Genomic DNA, 22,804 nt, shown 5'->3' with positions numbered 1-22,804 from the left:
GCGGGGGTATAAAAGATCAAGGTTTTGGATGGGGGAAGATAAGAGATGGTGGTGAACAGCTGTTTTAAAGACCTGGAGGGTGGAGTGGGATTGAAGAGAGTGAGGGAGTTTGTTCCAGAGGCGGGAGAAAAGAGGAATGAAGGGGTGAAGGTGAGCAGAGAGTCTTGATTTTGGCAGTTTAACCATAAGAGGGTTGCAGGCAGATCTTGTGCGACCTGTAGGAATATTTGCGGAACAGAGCCCAGAGAGAGCTGGGGGGGCAAGGCCAGAGAGGAGCCGGTAGAAGACGGAAAGACCACCAACCTGCCTGCGGTGAGTGAGTGAGAGGCCCTTGGAGTTAGCTTCATCGCGGGAGATTCCAATGATTCTGAATGCTTTGGTTTCAACAGCGTGAAGACGAGCTAGGTGTGAGGCAGGAGCACCAGCCCAGAGGGGAGAGCAGTATCCCATTGAGCTGCAGATGAAAGCCTTGTATGTGGTGAGGAGCTCAGGTGTGCCAAGGAAGGACTTCGCACGACGGAGGATGCCCAGGCGGTGACTGGCTTTGGAGGCCAGATTTGAAATGTGGTTTTCCCAAGAAAGATCATGGCAGATAGTGAGACCCAAAAGCTTGAGTGACAGAACTCCTTGGAGAGGATTATTCAGAAAGTGGATGGGAGGGTTGTCCAGTCGGTCTTTTCGGAGAGACATCGTAAGAGTGTGAGATTTGTCAGGATTGAAAGACATGTTCCACTTATTTGCCCAGTCTATGATTTTGTCCAGGTCTGCAGAGAGTGAGGAGGCTGCAGACTGCCGATCTGAGGGATGAAGAATGGAGCGACAGAGAGTAGAGTCATCAGCAAAGAGATAGAGAGGATTCCCCATTCGTGTACGTGAGTTTGTTCTGTTTGTTCTGTCCTGGGTATTTAATTAAGTTTGTATAAGCTAGTATTAGTAATTTTCACTGTGTCTCTAAAAAGCTTCTGTATATTATTTTCTTATCTTTCCTTCTCCTTGGTTATTTTGAGCCTGTAAATAGTAATAAATAGTAATCGTATTTCAAACCTTTTTGCCTTCGTCTTCCTCTTCTTCACATCCGTGTCGTCTTTGTCTTTTCCCTCATTGAATGGCTATGGCGCGATACGGCCAACGTTCGGGGAATCGGGTTTAGTCGGGGAAAAACTGTTCGGCCGCGGCGCCTCCGCTCGGCAAACAACATCTTATCCGCGGACAGTAACAATTGGTCCTCAGGATGGTCCTGAGGTCCTGGTCCTGGTCAATTGGTCCTGAGGACAATGGATGGAGGTCCTCAACGCCAAACAGGAAATTAGAGCTGTCTCCCTTGACATTTCACGTGCCTTCGATACGGTCTGGCACCCTGCTCTGCTCACCAAACTCTCCTCCTTTGGTATCCATGGAAATCTCCACGCATGGCTGGCGGACTTCCTCTCTGGTCGTAGTCAACGTGTGGCCCTGAATGGGTTTCTCTCATCTCCTCTTCCTGTTCAGGCTGGAGTTCCCCAAGGTAGTGTTCTGGGCCCTGTGCTTTTTCTGGTCTTCATCAATGATCTCTCTGACTCTCTTGAAAATCCTCTCTATCTCTTTGCTGACGACTCTACTTTCTGTCGCTCCATTCCTCATCCCTCAGATCGGCAGTCTGCAGCCTCCTCACTCACTGCAGACCTGGACAAAATCACAGACTGGTCAAACAAGTGGAACATGTCTTTCAATCCTGACAAATCTCACACTCTTACAATGTCTCTCCGAAAGGACCGACTGGACAACCCTCCCATCTACTTTCTCAACAATCCTCTCCAAGAAGTTCTGTCGCTCAAGCTTTTGGGTCTCACTATCTGCCATGATCTTTCTTGGGAAAACCACATTTCCAAGCTGGCCTCCAAAGCCAGTCGCCGACTGGGCATCCTCCGTCGTGCGAAGTCCTTCCTTGGCACACCTGAGCTCCTCACCACATACAAGGCTTTCATCCGCAGCTCAATGGAATACTGTTCCCCCCTCTGGGCTGGTGCTCCTGCCTCACACCTTGCTCGGCTTCATGCTGTTGAGGCCAAAGCTTTCAGAATCATTGGAATCTCCTGCGATGTAGTCAACTCCGAGGGCCTTTCACTCACTCACCGCAGGCAGGTTGGTGGTCTTTCTGTCTTCTACCGACTCCTCTCCGGCCTTGCTCCCCCAGCTCTCTCTGTGCTCTGTCCCCCCAATATTCCTTCAGGTCGCACAAGATCTGCCTGCAACCCTCTTATGGTTAAACTGCCAAAGTCTAGGCTCTCTGCTCACCTTCACTCTTTCATTCCCCTTTTCTCCCGCCTCTGGAACAAACTCCCCCACTCCCTTCAATCCCACTCCTCCCTCCAGGTCTTTAAAACAGCTGTTCACCACCATCTCTTATCTTCCCCCATCGAAAACCTTGATCTTTTCTACCCCCGGTAATTCACCCCAGAGTCCTTGCAGTGTTCATATGTTTTATTCCTCTCCCACCTCCCCCCAAGTCCTCCCGATGTCCCTGCTCTCAAATGTTGTGTTTGTGTCCTTCCCCCTCTCTCCCCATCTTGTCTGCCGCTCCCCTTGTTTTTTGTGTTTTGTGTGTCGGTTTGTCTTTTTGTGTGATTAATGTTAGCTCTTTCACGAGCCTCGATCTTGTATACAAAAAAAAAAAAAAAAAAAAAAGAGAGTCAGAGAGATCATTGATGAAGACCAGAAAAAGCACAGGGCCCAGAACTCTGCCTTTGGGAACTCCAGCCTGAACAGGAAGAGGAGATGAGAGAAACCCATTCAGGGCCACACGTTGACTACGACTGGAGAGGAAGTCCACCAGCCATGCGTGGAGATTTCCATGGATACCAAAAGAGGAGAGTTTGGTGAGCAGAGCGGGGTGCCAGACCATATCGAAGGCACGTGATATGTCAAGGGAGACTGCTCTAATTTCCTGTTTGGCATTGAGGACCTCCATCCATTGTTGAGAAAGCAGAAGCAGCATGTCAATGTCAATAAAATAAAATAAAATCAAGCAAGAATCAAATAAAATAAAATAAAGCAAGAATCAACTAAAATAAAATAAAATAAAAGCAAGAATAAAATAAAATAAAATAAAAGCAGGAATAAAATAAAATAAAATAAAATCAAGCAAAAATAAAATAAAATAAAATAAAAGCAAGAATCAAATAAAATAAAATAAAATAAAAGCAAGAATAAAATAAAATAAAATAAAATAAAATCAAGCAAGAATAAAATAAAATAAAATAAAAGCAAGAACCAAATAAAATAAAATAAAATAAAAGCAAGAATAAAATCAAATCAAATAAAATCAAAGCAAGAAACAAATAAAATAAAAGCAAGAATCAAATAAAATAAAATAAAATAAGAGCAAGAATAAAATCAAATCAAATAAAATCAAAGCAAGAATCAAATAAAATAAAATAAAATAAAAGCAAGAATAAAATAAAATAAAATAAAATCAAGCAAGAATCAAATAAACTAAAATAAAATAAAAGCAAGAATCAAATAAAATAAAATAAAATAAAAGCAAGAATAAAATAAAATAAAATAAAATCAAGCAAGAATCAAATAAAAGAAAATAAAATCAAGGAAGAATCAAATAAAATAAAGTAAAATAAAAGCAAGAATCAAATAAAATAAAATAAAATAAAAGCAAGAATAAAATAAAATAAAATAAAATAAAGCAAGAATCAAATAAACTAAAATAAAATAAAAGCAAGAATCAAATAAAATCAACTTAAAAAACTAGAACGGCACTCAGGAGAGAGCATACCTCCGCCAGGTGAACAGTTTACGTTTTGAATACCAGACTAGACCAGAAAACCACAATACAGAATCACATTTAATCAAAATCATCCGTCCACAACTTTTTGAGATATCCTGCTTTGTATCGTTTTTGGCCCCATCTCCCAATGGTGAAGAATCACTTAAAAATTATACTAGCTGGAACCGGATCCGGATCTTCATCAAAATTGAATCGATTCTTCCTTGTCACACACACAACCGTTCCACTATGTTTTGTCCAAATCCATCCACAACTTTTTGAGATATCCTGCTATATATCGTTTTTGGTCCTATCTCCGAATGGTGAAGAATCACTTAAAAATTCTTCTAGCCGATCTGGATACGGATCTTTACCAAAATTGAATCGATTCTTCATTGTCACACACGCAACCTGCCCACCAAGTTTTGTCAAAATCCATCCATAACTTTTTTTAGATATCTTGCTATATGTTGTTTTTGGCCCAATCTCACAATGGTGAAGAATCACTTTAAAAATTAAATAATTCTCATATCCGAATCCACATTCAGATCTTCACCAAACTCGAATAGATTCTTCCTTGTCAGACACCAAACCTGCCCACCAAGTTTCGTCCAAATCCGTCCATAACATTTTGAGATATCCTGCTATGTATCGTTTTTGTTTACGTTTTGAATATACACTGTTTACGATAAATATGTAAATCCACCTGGTGGAGGTATGCTCTCCACTGAGTGCCGTACAAGTTCTGCTAAGGATTAATTGTCCCCCGTCGCACCGCGGAGCGAAAGGGGGACTATGGTTTTCCCCTCCGTTCGTGTGTGCGTCCGTACGTGCGTCCGTCCGTCCGTCCGTGCGTGCGTCCGTCCGTCCGTGCGTGCGTGCGTCCGTCCGTCCGTGTGTGCGTGCGTGCATGCGTACGTGCGTGCGTGCATGCGTAAGCGAAGGACCGAACTCTAATTTGGTGTGCGGGTGCAACCCACGTCAAAATCCAAGATGGCCGACGCCGTGTATGTCTGAACCTTGTGAGCGGAATATCTTGAAAAATAAGCGAAGTCCCAACTTCTAATCTGGTGTGTGGGTGTATCTAGGCATAAGGAAGAACGCTATTGAAAATTGGGTCGCCACGTCAAAATCCAAGATGGCCGCCATGCGTCTTACACTTTGTAAACTCACATCACTTCACCGACGGGGGGCCTCGGCGTAACGCTTGTATTGATTTTGTAATCCCCATCATGTCGCTCCTACCCCAATCAACCCATTCATGACTTACAAATACAACTGTGGCCTCTGGAGTAATTTAATGGAGAAAACATGTTCAACACTTTTTGCCTCTCAATCGAAGCTGAAATTATTTATTTAAATGAAAGAGGCGTGTTTGAGTTATTTTGTCTGGTGAGAGTCACTTCTTAAAAGCAATGTTTATTTAGTAGTAATCAGACTAAAATAAGGGCAATTCTCTGCATATGTTTGTACTAGCTGAGATACCCGTTCTACACCCAGATAACTGGGAAAAGTAGGTGGGATCTGGGAGGGGACGTCGAGGTAGAAAGTGGAGTGGGCGAGATACCTGGTCAACCAGGTGAACCTCAGTTTGGGGATGAAAATATAGAATGGGGCGCCCGTCATTGTAACGGGTTTTTGCGCTCGTCTATTGAAATTAATGAATGTGGCTGTGAGGCTGGTGTTCATTACACCGCTAGCATTGGCCATTCGGCCTGCATTGCTTGGTACATCCAGGAAATAAATGCAGGATTATTCAAGGCTGAATGATGTGGAAACCTAGAATTTTTCTAATAGTCTATATGGATTTATGTAGTCTGTATAGATTTAGTTGGGTGAGGGGGGGGGGGGGTGAGAGTGGAGGTGCATGGGGTTGGCATTGTTGGAGAAGCAGGTCGGGGGGATGAGTGCAGAGAGGGGCAGGAGGGGTTGAGGGTGAAGGGGCATGGGGTTAGCATTGTTGGAAAAGCAGGTCGGGGGGATGAGTGGAGAGAGGGGGCAGGAGGTGTTGAGGGTGGAGGGGCATGGGGTTAGCATTGTTGGAAAAACAGGTCGGGGGGGATGAGTGCAGAGAGGGCAGGAGGGGTTTGAGGGTGAAGGGGCATGGGGTTAGCATTGTTGGAAAAGCAGGGTCGGGGGGATGTGAGTGAGAGAGGGGCAGGAGGTGTTGAGGGTGGAGGGGCATGGGGTTAGCATTGTTGGAAAAACAGGTCGGGGGGATGAGTGTAGAGAGGGGCAGGAGGTGTTGAGAGTGGAGGGGCATGGGGTTGGCATTGCTGGAGAAGCAGGTCGGGGGGGCGGGTGAGTGCAGAGAGGAGCAGGGGGGTGTTGAGAGTGGAGGAGCATGGGGTTAGCATTGTTGGAGAAGCAGATCGGGGGGGGGGGGCAGGTGAGTGCAGAGAGGGGCAGGGGGGTGTTGAGAGTGGAGGAGCATGGGGTTGGCATTGTTGGAGAAGCAGGTCGGGGGGGGGGGCGGGTGAGTGCAGAGAGGGGCAGGAGGTGTTGAGAGTGGAGGGGCATGGGGTTGGCGTTGTTGGAGAAGCAGGTCAGGGGGGGGGGGGGGTGAGTGCAGAGAGGGGCAGGAGGTGTTGAGAGTGGAGGGGCATGGGGTTGGCGTTGTTGGAGAAGCAGGTCAGGGGGGGGGGGGGGTGAGTGCAGAGAGGGGCAGGAGTGTGTTGAGAGTGGAGGGCATGGGGTTGGCGTTGTTGGAGAAGCAGGTCAGGGGGGGGTGAGTGCAGAGAAGGGCAGGGGGTGTTGAGAGTGGAGGGGCATGGGGTTGGCGTTGTTGGAGAAGCAGGGTCAGGGGGGGGGGGTGAGTGCAGAGAGGGGCAGGGGGTGTTGAGAGTGGAGGGGCATGGGGTTGGCGTTGTTGGAGAAGCAGGTGAGAGTGCAAACCCATCCTGGGGTAGTGAACATTCTTGATGTCAAGTTTAAGCACCATGTGACAAATGATGTGGCTGGCGAATCAGAACAAACACACGAAGTAGGAGGCGTTGGGGGTGATAGGGGTGGGGGTTGAGGTCTTATGTTCATCCAAATCATTGTTTGGAATCTGGGAACGTGGGGAATCCTGGATAGTTTATACATAAAGTGCACTTTTTTGTTTAAAATGCTTACCATACTAAGAATAATGCCAATCCAAAGCACCTGTTTTTTGTGATAACATTTTTCACAGGAAACACAAAACCTTTGGCCTGTTAACCACTAATGTGGGTCTCGACGTGGTGACCGCCTTCTGAAGCTATGCCAAGCTACATGTACTGCACTCTACTTCATGCAGAGGGTGGTATATTGTGATTATTACTATAATGGCACACAGTAGAGCGCATACCTCCACCTGCCTGAACAGTTTACGTCATGTATCTCACTGATAGGTCAGATCTGGATCCGGATATTCATCAAAATCTAATAGATTCGTCTTTGTCACAGACCCAACCCGTCCACCAACTTTCATCCGAAACCATCCACAACTTTTTAAGATCAAACATCTGTTGACGCAGACAATTAATTTACTGCAAAGGATTATATCAAACTGAACCAAAGACCTTTGGTGTGGCTCCTCTTCAAAAGTTTCTCGTTAAGTTTATATGTCGGAAAGAATAGTGAGTTAAATCAAGGAGACATTGGCATACTGTTCATTGATAAACCACCAATGGGAAGCGAGAAGGAGGAGCTGACATTTTGGGCGTTCAGCTTTTATTGGAGCAAAACAGTCAAGTCAGTCCCCCCAAAATGTGAGCTACCCTTTGTTCTCCAAGACGGTATAAGATACCTAAATTAGCGTCTTGGTGATTCCAAGAATTATTTTACCTGTCCACTGACACAGATCGGCGCCGGCCTTCACCTGCAAGACAAATTCTTCATTCTACTTCTTGGTAAGATTCAGACAAATGTGATGAGTAAAAACAAAGTAGCTGTAGATAGAGACTTTTGAGAGACAAACATCGTGGGATAAAAGAGTAGCTGTAGATAGAGACTGTTGAGAGGCAAACATAGTGGGATAAAAGAGTAGCTGTAGATAGAGACTGTTGAGAGGCAAACATAGTGGGATAAAAGAATAGCTGTAGATAGAGACTGTTGAGAGGCAAACATAGTGGGATAAAAGAATAGCTGTAGATAGAGACTGTTGAGAAGCAAACATAGTGGGATAAAAGAATAGCTGTAGATAGAGACTGTTGAGAGGCAAACATAGTGGGATAAAAGAGTCGCTGTAGATGGAGACTGTTGAGAAGCAAACATAGTGGGATAAAAGAGTCGCTGTAGATGGAGACTGTTGAGAAGCAAACATAGTGGGATAAAAGAGTCGCTGTAGATAGAGACTGTTGAGAAGCAAACATAGTGGGATAAAAGAGTCGCTGTAGATAGAGACTGTTGAGAGGCAAACATCGTGGGATAAAAGAGTAGCTGTAGATAGAGACTGTTGAGAGGCAAACATAGTGGGATAAAAGAGTAGCTGTAGATGGAGACTGTCGAGAGGCAAACATCGTGGGATAAAAGAGTCGCTGTAGATAGAGACTGTTGAGAGGCAAACATAGTGGGATAAAAGAGTCGCTGTAGATAGAGACTGTTGAGAGGCAAACATAGTGGGATAAAAGAGTAGCTGTAGATGGAGACTGTTGAGAAGCAAACATAGTGGGATAAAAGAGTAGCTGTAGATGAAGACTGTTGAGAGGCAAACATCGTGGGATAAAAGAGTAGCTGTAGATGGAGACTGTTGAGAGGCAAACATCGTGGGATAAAAGAGTAGCTGTAGATGGGGACTGTTGAGAAGCAAACATAGTGGGATTAAAGAGTAGCTGTAGATAGAGACTGTTGAGAGGCAAACATAGTGGGATAAAAGAATAGCTGTAGATAGAGACTGTTGAGAGGCAAACATCGTGGGATAAAAGAGTAGCTGTAGATGGGGACTGTTGAGAAGCAAACATAGTGGGATAAAAGAGTAGCTGTAGATAAAGACTGTTGAGAAGCAAACATAGTGGGATAAAAGAGTCGCTGTAGATAGAGACTGTTGAGAGGCAAACATCGTGGGATAAAAGAGTAGCTGTAGATAGAGACTGTTGAGAGGCAAACATAGTGGGATAAAAGAGTAGCTGTAGATAGAGACTGTCGAGAGGCAAACATAGTGTGATAAAAGAATAGCTGTAGATGGAGACTGTCGAGAGGCAAACATAGTGGGATAAAAGAGTAGCTGTAGATGGAGACTGTCGAGAGGCAAACATAGTGGGATAAAAGAGTCGCTGTAGATGGAGACTGTCGAGAGGCAAACATAGTGGGATAAAAGAGTCGCTGTAGATGGAGACTGTTGAGAGGCAAACATAGTGGGATAAAAGAGTAGCTGTAGATGGAGACTGTTGAGAGGCAAACATAGTGGGATAAAAGAGTAGCTGTAGATGGAGACTGTTGAGAGGCAAACATAGTGGGATAAAAGAGTAGCTGTAGATGGAGACTGTTGAGAGGCAAACATAGTGGGATAAAAGAGTAGCTGTAGATGGAGACTGTTGAGAGGCAAACATCGTGGGATAAAAGAGTAGCTGTAGATAGAGACTGTTGAGAGGCAAACATAGTGGGATAAAAGAGTAGCTGTAGATGGAGACTGTTGAGAGGCAAACATCGTGGGATAAAAGAGTAGCTGTAGATGGAGACTGTTGAGAGGCAAACATAGTGGGATAAAAGAGTAGCTGTAGATGGAGACTGTTGAGAAGCAAACATAGTGGGATAAAAGAGTAGCTGTAGATGGAGACTGTTGAGAAGCAAACATAGTGGGATAAAAGAGTAGCTGTAGATGGAGACTGTCGAGAGGCAAACATAGTGGGATAAAAGAGTAGCTGTAGATGGAGACTGTTGAGAGGCAAACATAGTGGGATAAAAGAGTAGCTGTAGATAGAGACTGTTGAGAGGCAAACATAGTGGGATAAAAGAGTCGCTGTAGATGGAGACTGTCGAGAGGCAAACATAGTGGAATAAAAGAGTCGCTGTAGATAGAGACTGTTGAGAGGCAAACATAGTGGGATAAAAGAGTAGCTGTAGATAGAGACTGTTGAGAGGCAAACATAGTGGGATAAAAGAGTAGCTGTAGATGGAGACTGTCGAGAGGCAAACATCGTGGGATAAAAGAGTCGCTGTAGATAGAGACTGTTGAGAGGCAAACATAGTGGGATAAAAGAGTCGCTGTAGATAGAGACTGTTGAGAGGCAAACATAGTGGGATAAAAGAGTAGCTGTAGATGGAGACTGTTGAGAAGCAAACATAGTGGGATAAAAGAGTAGCTGTAGATGAAGACTGTTGAGAGGCAAACATCGTGGGATAAAAGAGTAGCTGTAGATGGAGACTGTTGAGAGGCAAACATCGTGGGATAAAAGAGTAGCTGTAGATGGGGACTGTTGAGAAGCAAACATAGTGGGATTAAAGAGTAGCTGTAGATAGAGACTGTTGAGAGGCAAACATAGTGGGATAAAAGAATAGCTGTAGATAGAGACTGTTGAGAGGCAAACATCGTGGGATAAAAGAGTAGCTGTAGATGGGGACTGTTGAGAAGCAAACATAGTGGGATAAAAGAGTAGCTGTAGATAAAGACTGTTGAGAAGCAAACATAGTGGGATAAAAGAGTCGCTGTAGATAGAGACTGTTGAGAGGCAAACATCGTGGGATAAAAGAGTAGCTGTAGATAGAGACTGTTGAGAGGCAAACATAGTGGGATAAAAGAGTAGCTGTAGATAGAGACTGTCGAGAGGCAAACATAGTGTGATAAAAGAATAGCTGTAGATGGAGACTGTCGAGAGGCAAACATAGTGGGATAAAAGAGTAGCTGTAGATGGAGACTGTCGAGAGGCAAACATAGTGGGATAAAAGAGTCGCTGTAGATGGAGACTGTCGAGAGGCAAACATAGTGGGATAAAAGAGTCGCTGTAGATGGAGACTGTTGAGAGGCAAACATAGTGGGATAAAAGAGTAGCTGTAGATGGAGACTGTTGAGAGGCAAACATAGTGGGATAAAAGAGTAGCTGTAGATGGAGACTGTTGAGAGGCAAACATAGTGGGATAAAAGAGTAGCTGTAGATGGAGACTGTTGAGAGGCAAACATAGTGGGATAAAAGAGTAGCTGTAGATGGAGACTGTTGAGAGGCAAACATCGTGGGATAAAAGAGTAGCTGTAGATAGAGACTGTTGAGAGGCAAACATAGTGGGATAAAAGAGTAGCTGTAGATGGAGACTGTTGAGAGGCAAACATCGTGGGATAAAAGAGTAGCTGTAGATGGAGACTGTTGAGAGGCAAACATAGTGGGATAAAAGAGTAGCTGTAGATGGAGACTGTTGAGAAGCAAACATAGTGGGATAAAAGAGTAGCTGTAGATGGAGACTGTTGAGAAGCAAACATAGTGGGATAAAAGAGTAGCTGTAGATGGAGACTGTCGAGAGGCAAACATAGTGGGATAAAAGAGTAGCTGTAGATGGAGACTGTTGAGAGGCAAACATAGTGGGATAAAAGAGTAGCTGTAGATAGAGACTGTTGAGAGGCAAACATAGTGGGATAAAATCATGCTTTAGTCTCCGGACCGTGGCTTCTTATAATGTAATGACAAAGATTTGCTTTGGGGAAAGTTTTTTTGATAATTTACTTTTGCAAATATTATAGATTAATTAAAGCACGTAATAATCATCTGGAAAATTATTCAAAAACAACTAAAATGAAGTTTGCTGCCGATACCAAGATGCCGAAAGTCATGCTCTTTGCCATGACCACATGACACAAGTCTTGAGGTTTAAAACCATTATTTTGGGGGTTTTCCCCAACCTTCTCTATTTCCTTGAAAAGATGTCATAATGCAATTAATTATTCCTTCAACATTACGTTGCAAAAAAAGTCAAGGAACAAACGATTTTATTGAAATAGCATAACGAGCCGTAACGCGTTACCATGTAACACAATGTAATACAACTTCCTGCGCTTCCCTGGTCAGACTAACACAAAAAGGTACACTTTTCAAAATTGATGGCTTAAGTTGACATCTTAGGATGTGGTGTGGTATAAATTCTGCAATTAGCATTATGCACCTCACTGAATAGAGCAATCAGGCTCTATCTTGTTTTCCACTGAGTGATTTTCGATAATAGCAGATCATACACTATCAGCTTTGAATTCGTTGGAGTTTGGGATTTTGGAGACAAAACCTTCCAGATTTTGCGGTCATTGTTGTCAAATCCGCTGTTTGTATTTTAACGCATCCCACAATCCACCCTCCCCCAATCAGTCTTAAACAACGAGTACCTGGAATTGTCACTCCACAAAACCAGTTTCCGCATTTCGAGGCCACCGTGATAACTTTTCCTTTTCCTCCTGTCATATGATGCGCTGAGCTGATAGTCATTGACATCTGTGTTGGAAAACTTCTGTGTAAATCCTTTTCTGTCGTATTACATAAGTGGAAGCTTTTCTGTGGGGGATGACATTAAATTATCTGTATTTGATCCTTCTCCAACTTCACAAAGGCCACTGATAAAGTCTTCACAATGACAAGGACAACGACAATGAAAAAGCTCAATGCATCATAAACTGCTATTTGTACATGGTGATGAAGAAATCAAGCCTGAAAATCTATCTCTAACTCACCTTGCTAATTACCTGGAACATTTAAAACGAGAGAGTTCATAGAACACCTTAGCCCATGCGGTCATGAGATAAATAATAATAATAATAATACAACGAGAGGAAAAATAGAATACAACAAGAACAATGGCGGAGTCTACGAGTGGCTTGGTCGTGATGATGTAAAATGGCGTAATATTTTGTCAAAGTACAGTATTCAAGTATATAATTAAATCGAAATAAAAGAGACTTTATTAAATGTTGAAAAAAAAAATCCAGAGGTTTACCGCTGTTGATGCAGTGTCTTCTACACCACCTTATTTAACACGTTACATTTGTTCTTTGTGCCTGGTGTTTGTGTCCTTTATAACGTCCTTAAAAACAGTAATTTTCCTGTTTGGAATGATTCTCAATTTTGTTTGACTGCCAGACAGGGAAACAGCGTAAAAAAAATTGCACAAATCGTAAAAAAAAATCGTAATATTGGAGAAACGGTGGCAACAAAACACAGAGAGAGACCACCGACCGACCTGCCAGCGATGTGAAAGCAACAGACCTGTTTTGCCCTCATCATGAGAGATTCCAATAATGTTGAGAGCTTTTGATTCCACAGAATGTAAGAGAGGCGGGTGTGATGCTCAGATGCGAGGCCACATGGGAGAGCAGTACTCCGCTGAGCTAGAGATCAGTTTTGTATACTGTGAGTGGCTCAATTTTCCAAAAAAAGACTTCAATCAGCGGAGGACGCCCAGTTGGTGGCAGGCTTTGGAGACCAGATTTCCCATGCGGTTGGCCCAGTAGAGGTGATAGCTGATGCTGAGGACTAGAAGTTTAAGAAACTGAACCTCTTGTAGTGGCTGACCTTTGAAATAGATAGGTGAGCTAGTTTGGAGACCCTTCCAGAGCACCAAGGTTAGACAGTGAGATTTTCCAGGATTTGAGGGCATGTTCCACTTATCAGACCAGTATCTAATCAATATTAAATGAAGTTAGGCAATTGATTAATATTAACAAGTATTCTTGGATATGGATTTATTGTGATTAAGATTCCTGCAGTCCTGTGAATACTTCCGACGTTATCCGGAAACAACTTACGATTCCATGCAAATGAGTAATTCCTCTAAAATGATGGGGTGATGTACTGCTGATAATTGTTCACTTTCTGGGAGTTTAAGGGAGCTTCATCCTATTGGGGTGTACAACAAAATACAACTGTCGGTGTGCAGACTGCTCTGGATTATGTGATTGCAATGGATCTTCCCGATGATGTTTTTATACAATGGTTCTCTTTCTCCATTGTCACAGGTTTTCCAGACTGCAGACCCATCTGGCATACTCCACAAGAAAGACCAGTATGTTGCTCATGTATTGTGTTTCATTTGTCTGCCATAGGTTTTATATTGGAATTCAGGCAGGTGATAGTAGAGGATGGTATAATGTGGAGAGTGCATGTTGTTATGAGAAAATACATGTTTACAAATGTAGTATGCGGCATCTTTTTTATTATATTATGCATATAGTTATGTGATGGTTATTGCATTGTTGTCATGTCCATGCTTATTCGCCATATTGATCTGATTCATTCTCCCATGAAAAACGCATTATTCATGGTGCAGGCTAACGAGAACAGCATTGGTAGTGTGCATACCTCCACCAATTGGTTAAGCAGTTGGTCCACTTCTATCTGTCTGTCTGTCTGCCCTTCTGCATACAAACGTCAGTTTATGATCAAGGAACAACTTCATTTCAATTGAATGTGTCCCCTTTTTGAAGCAATGTTTTATGGCCGGATGCCCTTCCTGCCACCAACCCTGTTACTCGCCTCTTGCGACACACAGGGAATTACCAGTGAACTGGTATTCAATTTGCCGACCTCGGAAGGATGACAGGCTGAGTCAACCTCAACCCCCCTAGTGTTAATTCAACGATCGACCGGGATTCGAACCCAGGATCCTAAGATCCCAAGCCAGCACCCTAACCGCTAAGCCAACACCAGGCTGAATGTTATATTTTGAATATGCACATGTGCCAAGTGTGAGATAATGTTTTTAGTATGTCTGCCTGTCTGCCTGTCAAACAAAATTGAAAATCATTCCAAATAGGAAGCTTACTGGTTTTTTTAGGTTGTCATAAAGGACACAAACAACAGGTACGATGAGCTAATATAACGTGATAAATAAGGTGGTGTAAAAGACGCTGCATGAACGGCGATATAAGTCCTGATTTTTTTTTTTACCACCTTTAAAATCTATATGTTCATAACTACAATACTGGGTACACTTTTACACAGATGAAATAAAATGCCCTCAATTTAAAAAAAAAAATGAACTGAATAAAAAGACACCTATAGTTTTATGTTGTAGCAAATAGTCTTGAGGACCTGCAAAAACCTGATTTTCACATTCTGTCATGCACTTAGATTTGCGATGGTTGAGTAAACAAGACAAAAATGGCATATTTTTGGGAAAAAAAAGTTATATTCTCACTATGTTCATTTATATTTCATTGTTTTCAAATAAAAATATGCATTGATGTAATTAAATGGAATCTTTGATATCTAGTATTTCTCCTGGTGTTGTTTTTTACATTTTCTAAAATTCCTTGAAATGTGCAATGCATGGCAAAAGAAGTGATTTGTGCATAACGCTTGGTGTCCACCAAATTCACAATAATTGTGATGTCAGTTTCATTTTCAAATCACGAATGACTCATGAAATGAACAATGCGTGTAGGTTAAGAAATACCTTAAGAAGAATGCCCTTGATGCTTATTCAATCATCAATCAGAGAGTTAATTTTTTTCGTGATAATCTTGTCGTATTTTTTTCGTGTCCGCCCCGTTATGCACGAATCACATCCCAGCAAAAGTGAAAAGAAACCCACATCGCTGGAATCTTGATTATGTGTAACTTGGATCCCGTTTGTTGTGATAGCAAAGCAGTCACTCGCCGGCAGATGACCACTAGTTTTCGGATGACGTCAGAACTTGTTTTTGTGTCCGTGTCCTCCGGTGCTGCGTTATGCACGAATCATGCATGCGAAGTGCACTCTCGTTTTCATTTTGGTGAAAACGAAGCATGTAGCAGGTCTGATGCTTCAACCTCAGATACTCCAATATATACAGAACAACATAATACAGCATATACTTACTGTTTCTTGAAACGTTATTTTTCCACTCAGATGTAACACTTGGTGTACCCAGTATTGTAGCCATGCACATATTTTATTTCAATTGGATTATAAACTTGAATACTGCAGAACACAAATCACCTTTTTGCCATTTTCAAAACGCTTCTGTTTAGTAGTACGTGGACAAAACATTACGCCATTTTACGTCATCACGACCAATCATATTTCCTGCTTGTGGACCCCTCCCATGTCCTTGTTTCTCAAGACAGTTTGTGGTAATGTTCTATTATATCTATGCGAGTTCGCGATGAACGTGTATGGTAGCCTGTTCTATGAGCTCTCTACTTTGTAACAGAAAGAACTATTTAAATTATGTATTTACTGAAAAAAAGAACATGAAACCTAAAATGAGTGAAATACTTTGTCAGTTTTTCAAACCGCTCTGCTCTTCTATTTTTAGAATGGGGCAGCCCAGTGGATACAAGTTTACAAAACAATCATCAAGAAACATCCAGTTCAGGTATAATCATATTCTTGTGCCATGTGCCCCATACAGAATTTGCTCTGAGTGTTGTCAAAATTGCAGTTCTTCATTAAGCTACATATGTTGATATCCCACAGGCCCCAACTGAACAAAAATCATCCAAATCAGACGACAAGTAAGCAACATGCCTGATCGTTTTACGTCGGTGTTGATGTTTTCTTTGTTTATTGCCTTTTATCAGGAACACCTGAAAATGTTCCCAAATTTATTTTTCATGAGATTCAAAATCTTATGACTCCTCACATAAGTCAACTCAGTTATCCAACTTTTTTGTCCAATCCACAGTGCAGCTGCTACACACGAACTCTGACGGCGATGTTGAAGAAGATTATGAATATCCAAATTGCGATACTATGTTGAACCCCAATAATGTAGAACATGACTATGAAGAACCGGAAGAAGCAGAAATGACTGAGGAGCAAGCCCGGAACAGCGACATTCAAATACCTGTAAACCTGGATAACAACCGGATGGATGAAAGCGGTGATGACAAGCATGATTACGATAGCCCGGAAGAAGAAGAAGAAACAAAGGGAGAATATCAAAACTCTGACAATGACATTTATGAACTTCCAGATGGTGCTGCTTCAGGAAACGAAAGTCCTCAATACTGTGAACCAATGGAGGAGTTGAACACCCAATATATCGACTCGAGTCGTGAAGATTGCCTGGCAAGAAGCCCAGGCATAACTCGCCATCGAGATTTAAAATTACTGGCCGATCACAGCAGGAATGATACCGATGTTGACAGTGAGGGGTATGAGTTTCCAGATCCAACAGAATTATGCGATACGGATAAGGATTATGTCATACCTGACAACGGTGGCAGCCATTGTGGTGACAAAGACAGTTACGAGCATCCTCCATCAGGAGATTTGCCCTACGGTTGGCTGGCCACGGGTAAGTGTTTTTTTTCCACAATCTACGCACATTGCTATCATGTCATTACCTTTACTATCTGCATTAGAGTTGGAATACTAATTTGCTTGAATGTCCTGTTGAACTTTATATAAAAGGTAAAATGCAACTTCTGGCTTTCGTTTCATTCTGTGATTGCCACAGACACAACTACAAATACCCCTTAAATCCGGAAGCTGCTACACTGCTACCCGCAGCATCAATCAACCTACATAATATAGGCTTTAGAAACCTTTATTGGCAATTCCAGCCAATAGCTCCTTAGGAAGGGAATCAATCCATGGATGCGCGTCTCACTCACTGCCCATCATCAGCAAGGTGCACTGCAAGGGAGATTGAAGTTCTTGCCGTATAGGGGGGGAAAATCTGCAAGCCGCTCCAATTCTTCTAGGCAGAGGTGGTCCCGGACGCATGCAATGTGTCCAAAACCACATCTGCCGAGAAGAGACAGAATGGGCAGCAGCTTCTTCTTGGGCATCACAGAATCCTGAGAACATTCGCGAAAGCTCCTCTCTTGACAAACTACCCGGAATTACTTGATGGTTCCACATCCAGAAGTAATCAGAAATTCCCCTAACTCTCGAGGTCTTTCCAAACAACGTAAAATCTAACTACCTGTACAATATTCAACCTTGTCACCTTTTGGTCAACTTTTAGAATAAACATCTCACCTCAACAAATATTGCACAGTCATATATAATAAACAATTCAACAACTATCGAGGATGCCTATTTGTGGTGGTTGTACCCCCTAACACAATTCGGGGCAAAATTTTCCCTATTATTCCCTGCTGCCCGGCTTAGCGGTTAGGGCGCCGGCTTGGGATCCTAGGATCCTGGGTTCGAATCCCAGTCAATGGCTGAATTAACACCAGGGGGGTTGACTCAGCCTGTCCTCCTTCCGAGGTCGGCAAATTGAGTACCAGTTCAATGGTAATTCCCTGTGTGTCGCAAGAGGCGAATTACAGGGTTGGCGGCAGGAAGGGCATCCGGCCATAAAACATTGCTTCAAAAAGGGGCAATGGTGCCCAAAAAAGGCCAACCCCTGCTCTGCGGGGAAAATGGCCTCTAAAGGCGGTTGTTCTTTCTTTGTTCTTCCCTGCTGCCCGGATTCGTCAGAGCAGCACAGTCACGGTCAGAGTGCCAATTGGTCCCCATGGACCGGCCCTTTCCTTCTTGTCTCTCACTCGCTTTTCTCTCTTTCTCCAACTCCGTTGTGACCCTGACTCCGTGAAGGCAAGGGCCCTGGATGTGGAAGATCTCTGGGTTGCTCCTGGGAGATCGATCGGCTGTCTCTGTGCCGTGGCGGGCATGTTCGAGAGAACTGTCCAAGGCTGTACAACAATAAGAATTCATTACATGTCGAATAATAAACATGCAAACGTTAACATTGCGCTGAACCAATACACTATCTTACAGTCACAATTGTAAATAATTTGTGACAACCTCCTTTCATTGTCTTTCAGGGAAGGAAGAAAGGTGGGGACAAAGTCTGCCTCATCGTACCAAAAGCAGCACCAGAGTTCTCAAGCCAAATAAGTCATTTAAAGAAGAGCTTCCTTCAATACCACATTACCTCTGCCAAAAGTCACCATCACCTGTTCAATTCAATAAGGACATCAGAAAGTTTTTGGAAAATCAAACGCAAATAAATGTTTCCAGAAAACCCACCTTGTCTCCTTCAAATTGGGGCAAACAGTGTGCTGTGTATCCCCCCTCTTCAGCTGTGTATAATGCCCCTTCAGACCTGCCATCTTCATCCTCACACGTGACATTTGACTTTACGATCAAAAGGGTGCAGCACGACCACACGGAAGTAGTACCAACTGAATCTGTCATGACGAAACATCGCTCCTCGAGGAACCCTACCTCAAGACTCACTCACGATCTTGAGCGAAACTTCAAAACATTGGTAACCTGGAATCTCTGTATTATTGGCTCAAAATGATGTCACCATCAATACTTATTTGTACTTGAATAATCAAATTCATGAAAGATGTGCATTTTGGCATCTTCAATTCCCAATTTTTATTTCATTTATTGGTGTTGTTGTTGCAGACACCAGAAGATAGGACATTCTCTTCATCAGGTTCATCAACACCAACTGCCGAGAAGAGCAGGTCGGTCGTTATTTGCTAGATACTTCCATTGAAATGATCTATAATTATTATTGATTGGTCAAAGCAAATCAGTCAGCCTGTATCACTTTTGAACCTCGTATCCAAAATGTTTTATGTTTTCAAAGTGCAAGTACAATTCACCTTTTTGCAGTGAAATGGACAGGAAGTCTGAAGTGAATCGGATCAAATTCCAAATAGTGGTCAGAATTCCTTTCCATGATGATTTGACGCAGAAAACCTAGACGAGATTGATAGTTTGCCACATGTGAGTGGCAGATGAGGTGATGGTCAAGGTCAACATATGTCCATACCGTTCACAAAGCATCAGGGAGCTCCGGAAAAGTTGCTGGCTAAGAACTAACCCGAGACAAGACCCCAATCCATCGCAGGGTGTTTCATGTTAGGGCAAGAATTTGGAATTTGGTCAGGGGATCAAGATCAACAACAACAATCAAGAACACTATGACATACTCTTGTGAAATGTACTGTGGGATCTTTCATTTAACATCCACCGGCAAGTACATAGTAGTTGGGATACCAAGCTCAACAATCCTTCAAAGGAAGGAACCCTCATTGAAGCAACACCCTGCTCGTGAATCACAAGGTGATAGTTTATTACCTTCTTGGGAATCGAGTGAGATAGCTCAAAAAAGACTTTGTTCCCTCCGAATTATCTTGTTAACTTTTTGGGGCTGGTGCTGTATCTTATTTCTAATTTGCAATGATCCAAGGCTCGCGGTCACAGAGGATCCTGCACATAAATCCCAGGTGCAATGGACAAATCAACAGAGTATATTTGGGTTTGATCCAAGGATTGCAGCATTACAAGGCATATCAGTTCAGAGGGAAATGCTCAACAGGCCAACCCTAAAAATGTATATCTGGCATCATTGGCAGTGTTCATGATGTCCTTCTCAGACAACAAATGTGAAAACGTATTGTCGGGTATGACAGGATCAATATAAAACACTTTGGCATGAAAAAGATGGTGAAGTTATTCACATTTACAGGGAAAAGAGTTCAGCCTTCCAAACCTATGGACACTAAAAAAGTTTGTAACGAGAACAGCACTCGGTGGAGAGCATACCTCCGCCAGGCTGAACAGATTCTGTTTTGTAACCCACTGATAGGCCAAATCTGAACCAACATCTAATCAGGTTGTTCTTGTCACCCAACCAACTCATCCACCAAGTTTTAGCATAATCCATCCATAACTTTTTGAGATATCGTGCCATATATCATTTTTGGTCCTATCTCTCAATGATGAAAAATCACTTTAAAATTCTCATATCTGGATCCTTATCCGGATATTCACCAAAATTGAATCAATTCTTCCTTGTCACACCGCCAACCTGTCAACCAAGATTCGTCCGAATTCGTCCATAACGTTTTGAGATATCATGATCACAAACAGACAAACAGACAGACAGACAGACATGAGTGATAACATAACCTCTGTCTACCTTTGGTGGCAGAAGTAATGATGCAGGCAAACTTGACTCACATTTTGCTATAAGATTTAAAGGGGGGGGAAAGGTTAATATATATATATATATACAGTAATACCCCGGCCTACGTCATTAATTGGTTCCATAAGCAGTGACGTAACTCGGTTTTTGAAGTAAACCGGGTGTAATGCCTTAAAATGCCTTAAAATGAAGACAAACACCGTAAAACTAGAGTAAATACTTTTTCCACATGCGAAATTTGCATTTAAGTTTATTTAAATTATACAATGGACTACAAAATGTAAATGTTTCATGATATTTGTTATATTATATCACCTTTATCTCTCAATATTGTTGAAATGAAGATCAAATAGCTGTGTTGAAATATGCTGAAAAAGTCAAAACTTTACATGGGGTGTACTTACTTTTTCACGTGACTGTATATTGTTGCGGTTTTCCGAAGCCCATTCCCTTACAAAGGGGAGATTAAGCCCCTTTTTCTCCTTGGGTCTTCGAAACCGCGAGCCTGAGTCAACACTTCCGGGCAGACGTGGAAAAGGGTCTCGGGACAATTTCGCACATACCTTGAGTACCCACGCCACAGCGGAAGCAGTGATCGCGTCTCGCACGAACCACGCGTAATTGAGTACACCCGAGCGGATGGTGTACCACGTGACCCGTGCTGTTACCTTGCTATTGAACCTGATTAGAGCGTTCTAATTCGTACCATGCTAAGCCAATGATGGAAAACACAAGACGGTCGAATCAGAAGGAAGAACAGATTTATTTACTCTATTTACAATGATTTGGTCGAAGAAGAGACACAGCGCAGAACTTAAACAGTCTTACTTAAACCCAGACAATGGGCCCACTTACACACACAGGGAGATGGAGGAAGAATGTCCGCACGCCGAACGCGCCTGCTTCGGTCACTCCAGGAACAGCTCACCCGGCGTGGCCCTCTGGCAGTCACAGCACGTATCCCGGCGAAGGCAGGCAGGCGGGAAAATCCTCACGGCGCGTATATCGGCAAAGGCAGGCTGAAGGAAATACGCACGTCTGTGGCCCGGCGTGGGTCGTCTTTATAGTGCGATTAATACTGCGCAGAGCGCGGGGAGCAGGGCAAAGTTCATATACATGGAGTTATTCAGTTCCTCCGATATGACTCGACACAACGCAATCTCACGCGCGTTTTCTCATAATTCCGATTCGTAACTCTTCTCATCCGAACTGCTCTGGCTCTCTGACTCAACCGATGACTCACGTATTCTGCCAACTGAGGTGGGGGGGGGGGAGGGGGGCTCTGGGCACAGGGTTATATGGCCCCGCCCTAGCCAGAATCGAATGTTCAAAACCCCGCCTTTTGCCGCAGTGGTAAGTCACTCCCCTCGAGCCCTGATTGGTGGCTCGCGCTTACCGTTGGCTCCTCCTCCGCCTTCCTTCGGCCTCGGTCGACTTGTTCAGGCCTGCCTCGTGGTATTTCGCGCCAAAACCAAAAGCATCGAAGCATCGTAAGGGGACCTAATTCTCATTATCCTACTCAACGCAAAACTAACACAGGAAAGGACTACGCTTTACATTTACTAAGAAATAACTGAGCTTAAACGAGGCTACATGTTGTAGTGTACTAACTCGGAGGGGAAATTAACCTTTATTATAAAAACACAAAATCGCAACAATATATATATATATATATATATATATATATATAGGAGCATATGCTGGATCAGCACGTCGCTTCGAATTCAGGACCTTAGGATGCCAAGCCCGCCACCCAAACCATTAGGCCAAAACCAGGTGAAGGTTAAATGTTCATATTAATTAAGTACAAATTAGGGTTCATTGGGTTCCTCTTTTGTGCAAATGCCTTCCTATTATTATTCCCTCCAATGTCTCTTTCAAACAAGGCGGAATAGTACCACACACATTTAAGAGGTAAACTGTGACGTATCCTTATCTGCAGATCTCGGAAAAAACTGTCACTGGTCAACTACCTGGACCATGTCTTTTAATGAAAGAATGACTATGTGTCCCCATAACTATCAGATGGCAAATTTTCCAGTCCACCTCCTTGGGCAACCACTAGTTGAGGTCCAGACTTTGAAGCCCCCAACTGTCTGGGATCATAGTCATAAAGCCCCAGGATAAAAACAATCTCTGATCTGCTTCAAGAACACAACGCTGAACACCACATGACGAGGTCATGCAAGGTCATGGCATAACCTCATCCCCCACATCACATAAGGGTGAAAACAGAACGAATTTTCCTTCACTTTCACCACTTCATTTACAGAAAATCAACCAAT

General features: G+C 43.0%; 1 protein-coding gene across 2 annotated transcripts in view; it reads left to right on the top strand.

The window, feature by feature from the left end:
* Positions 1 to 22,804, top strand: part of LOC137423295 (uncharacterized) — a 63,235-nt gene that overhangs the window by 29,644 nt on the left and 10,787 nt on the right. The window contains exons 2-7 of one of the 2 annotated variants that reach the window (XM_068110279.2): positions 13,647 to 13,693; positions 15,930 to 15,989; positions 16,091 to 16,128; positions 16,299 to 16,913; positions 18,397 to 18,842; positions 18,989 to 19,050. In XM_068110279.2, the coding sequence (XP_067966380.2) occupies positions 13,647 to 13,693; positions 15,930 to 15,989; positions 16,091 to 16,128; positions 16,299 to 16,913; positions 18,397 to 18,842; positions 18,989 to 19,050 (1,268 nt within the window). The remainder of the gene's footprint in view (positions 1 to 13,646; positions 13,694 to 15,929; positions 15,990 to 16,090; positions 16,129 to 16,298; positions 16,914 to 18,396; positions 18,843 to 18,988; positions 19,051 to 22,804) is intronic. The other variant, XM_068110280.2, reaches the window with a different exon arrangement.

This window comes from Myxine glutinosa, chromosome 3 (assembly GCF_964187855.1).
Source record: "Myxine glutinosa chromosome 3, kmMyxGlut1.1, whole genome shotgun sequence".
NCBI classification, from domain to species: Eukaryota; Metazoa; Chordata; class Myxini; order Myxiniformes; family Myxinidae; genus Myxine; species Myxine glutinosa.
The sequence above is the reverse complement of the archived record's forward strand: the minus strand, read 5'-3'. Positions and strand labels throughout refer to the sequence as shown.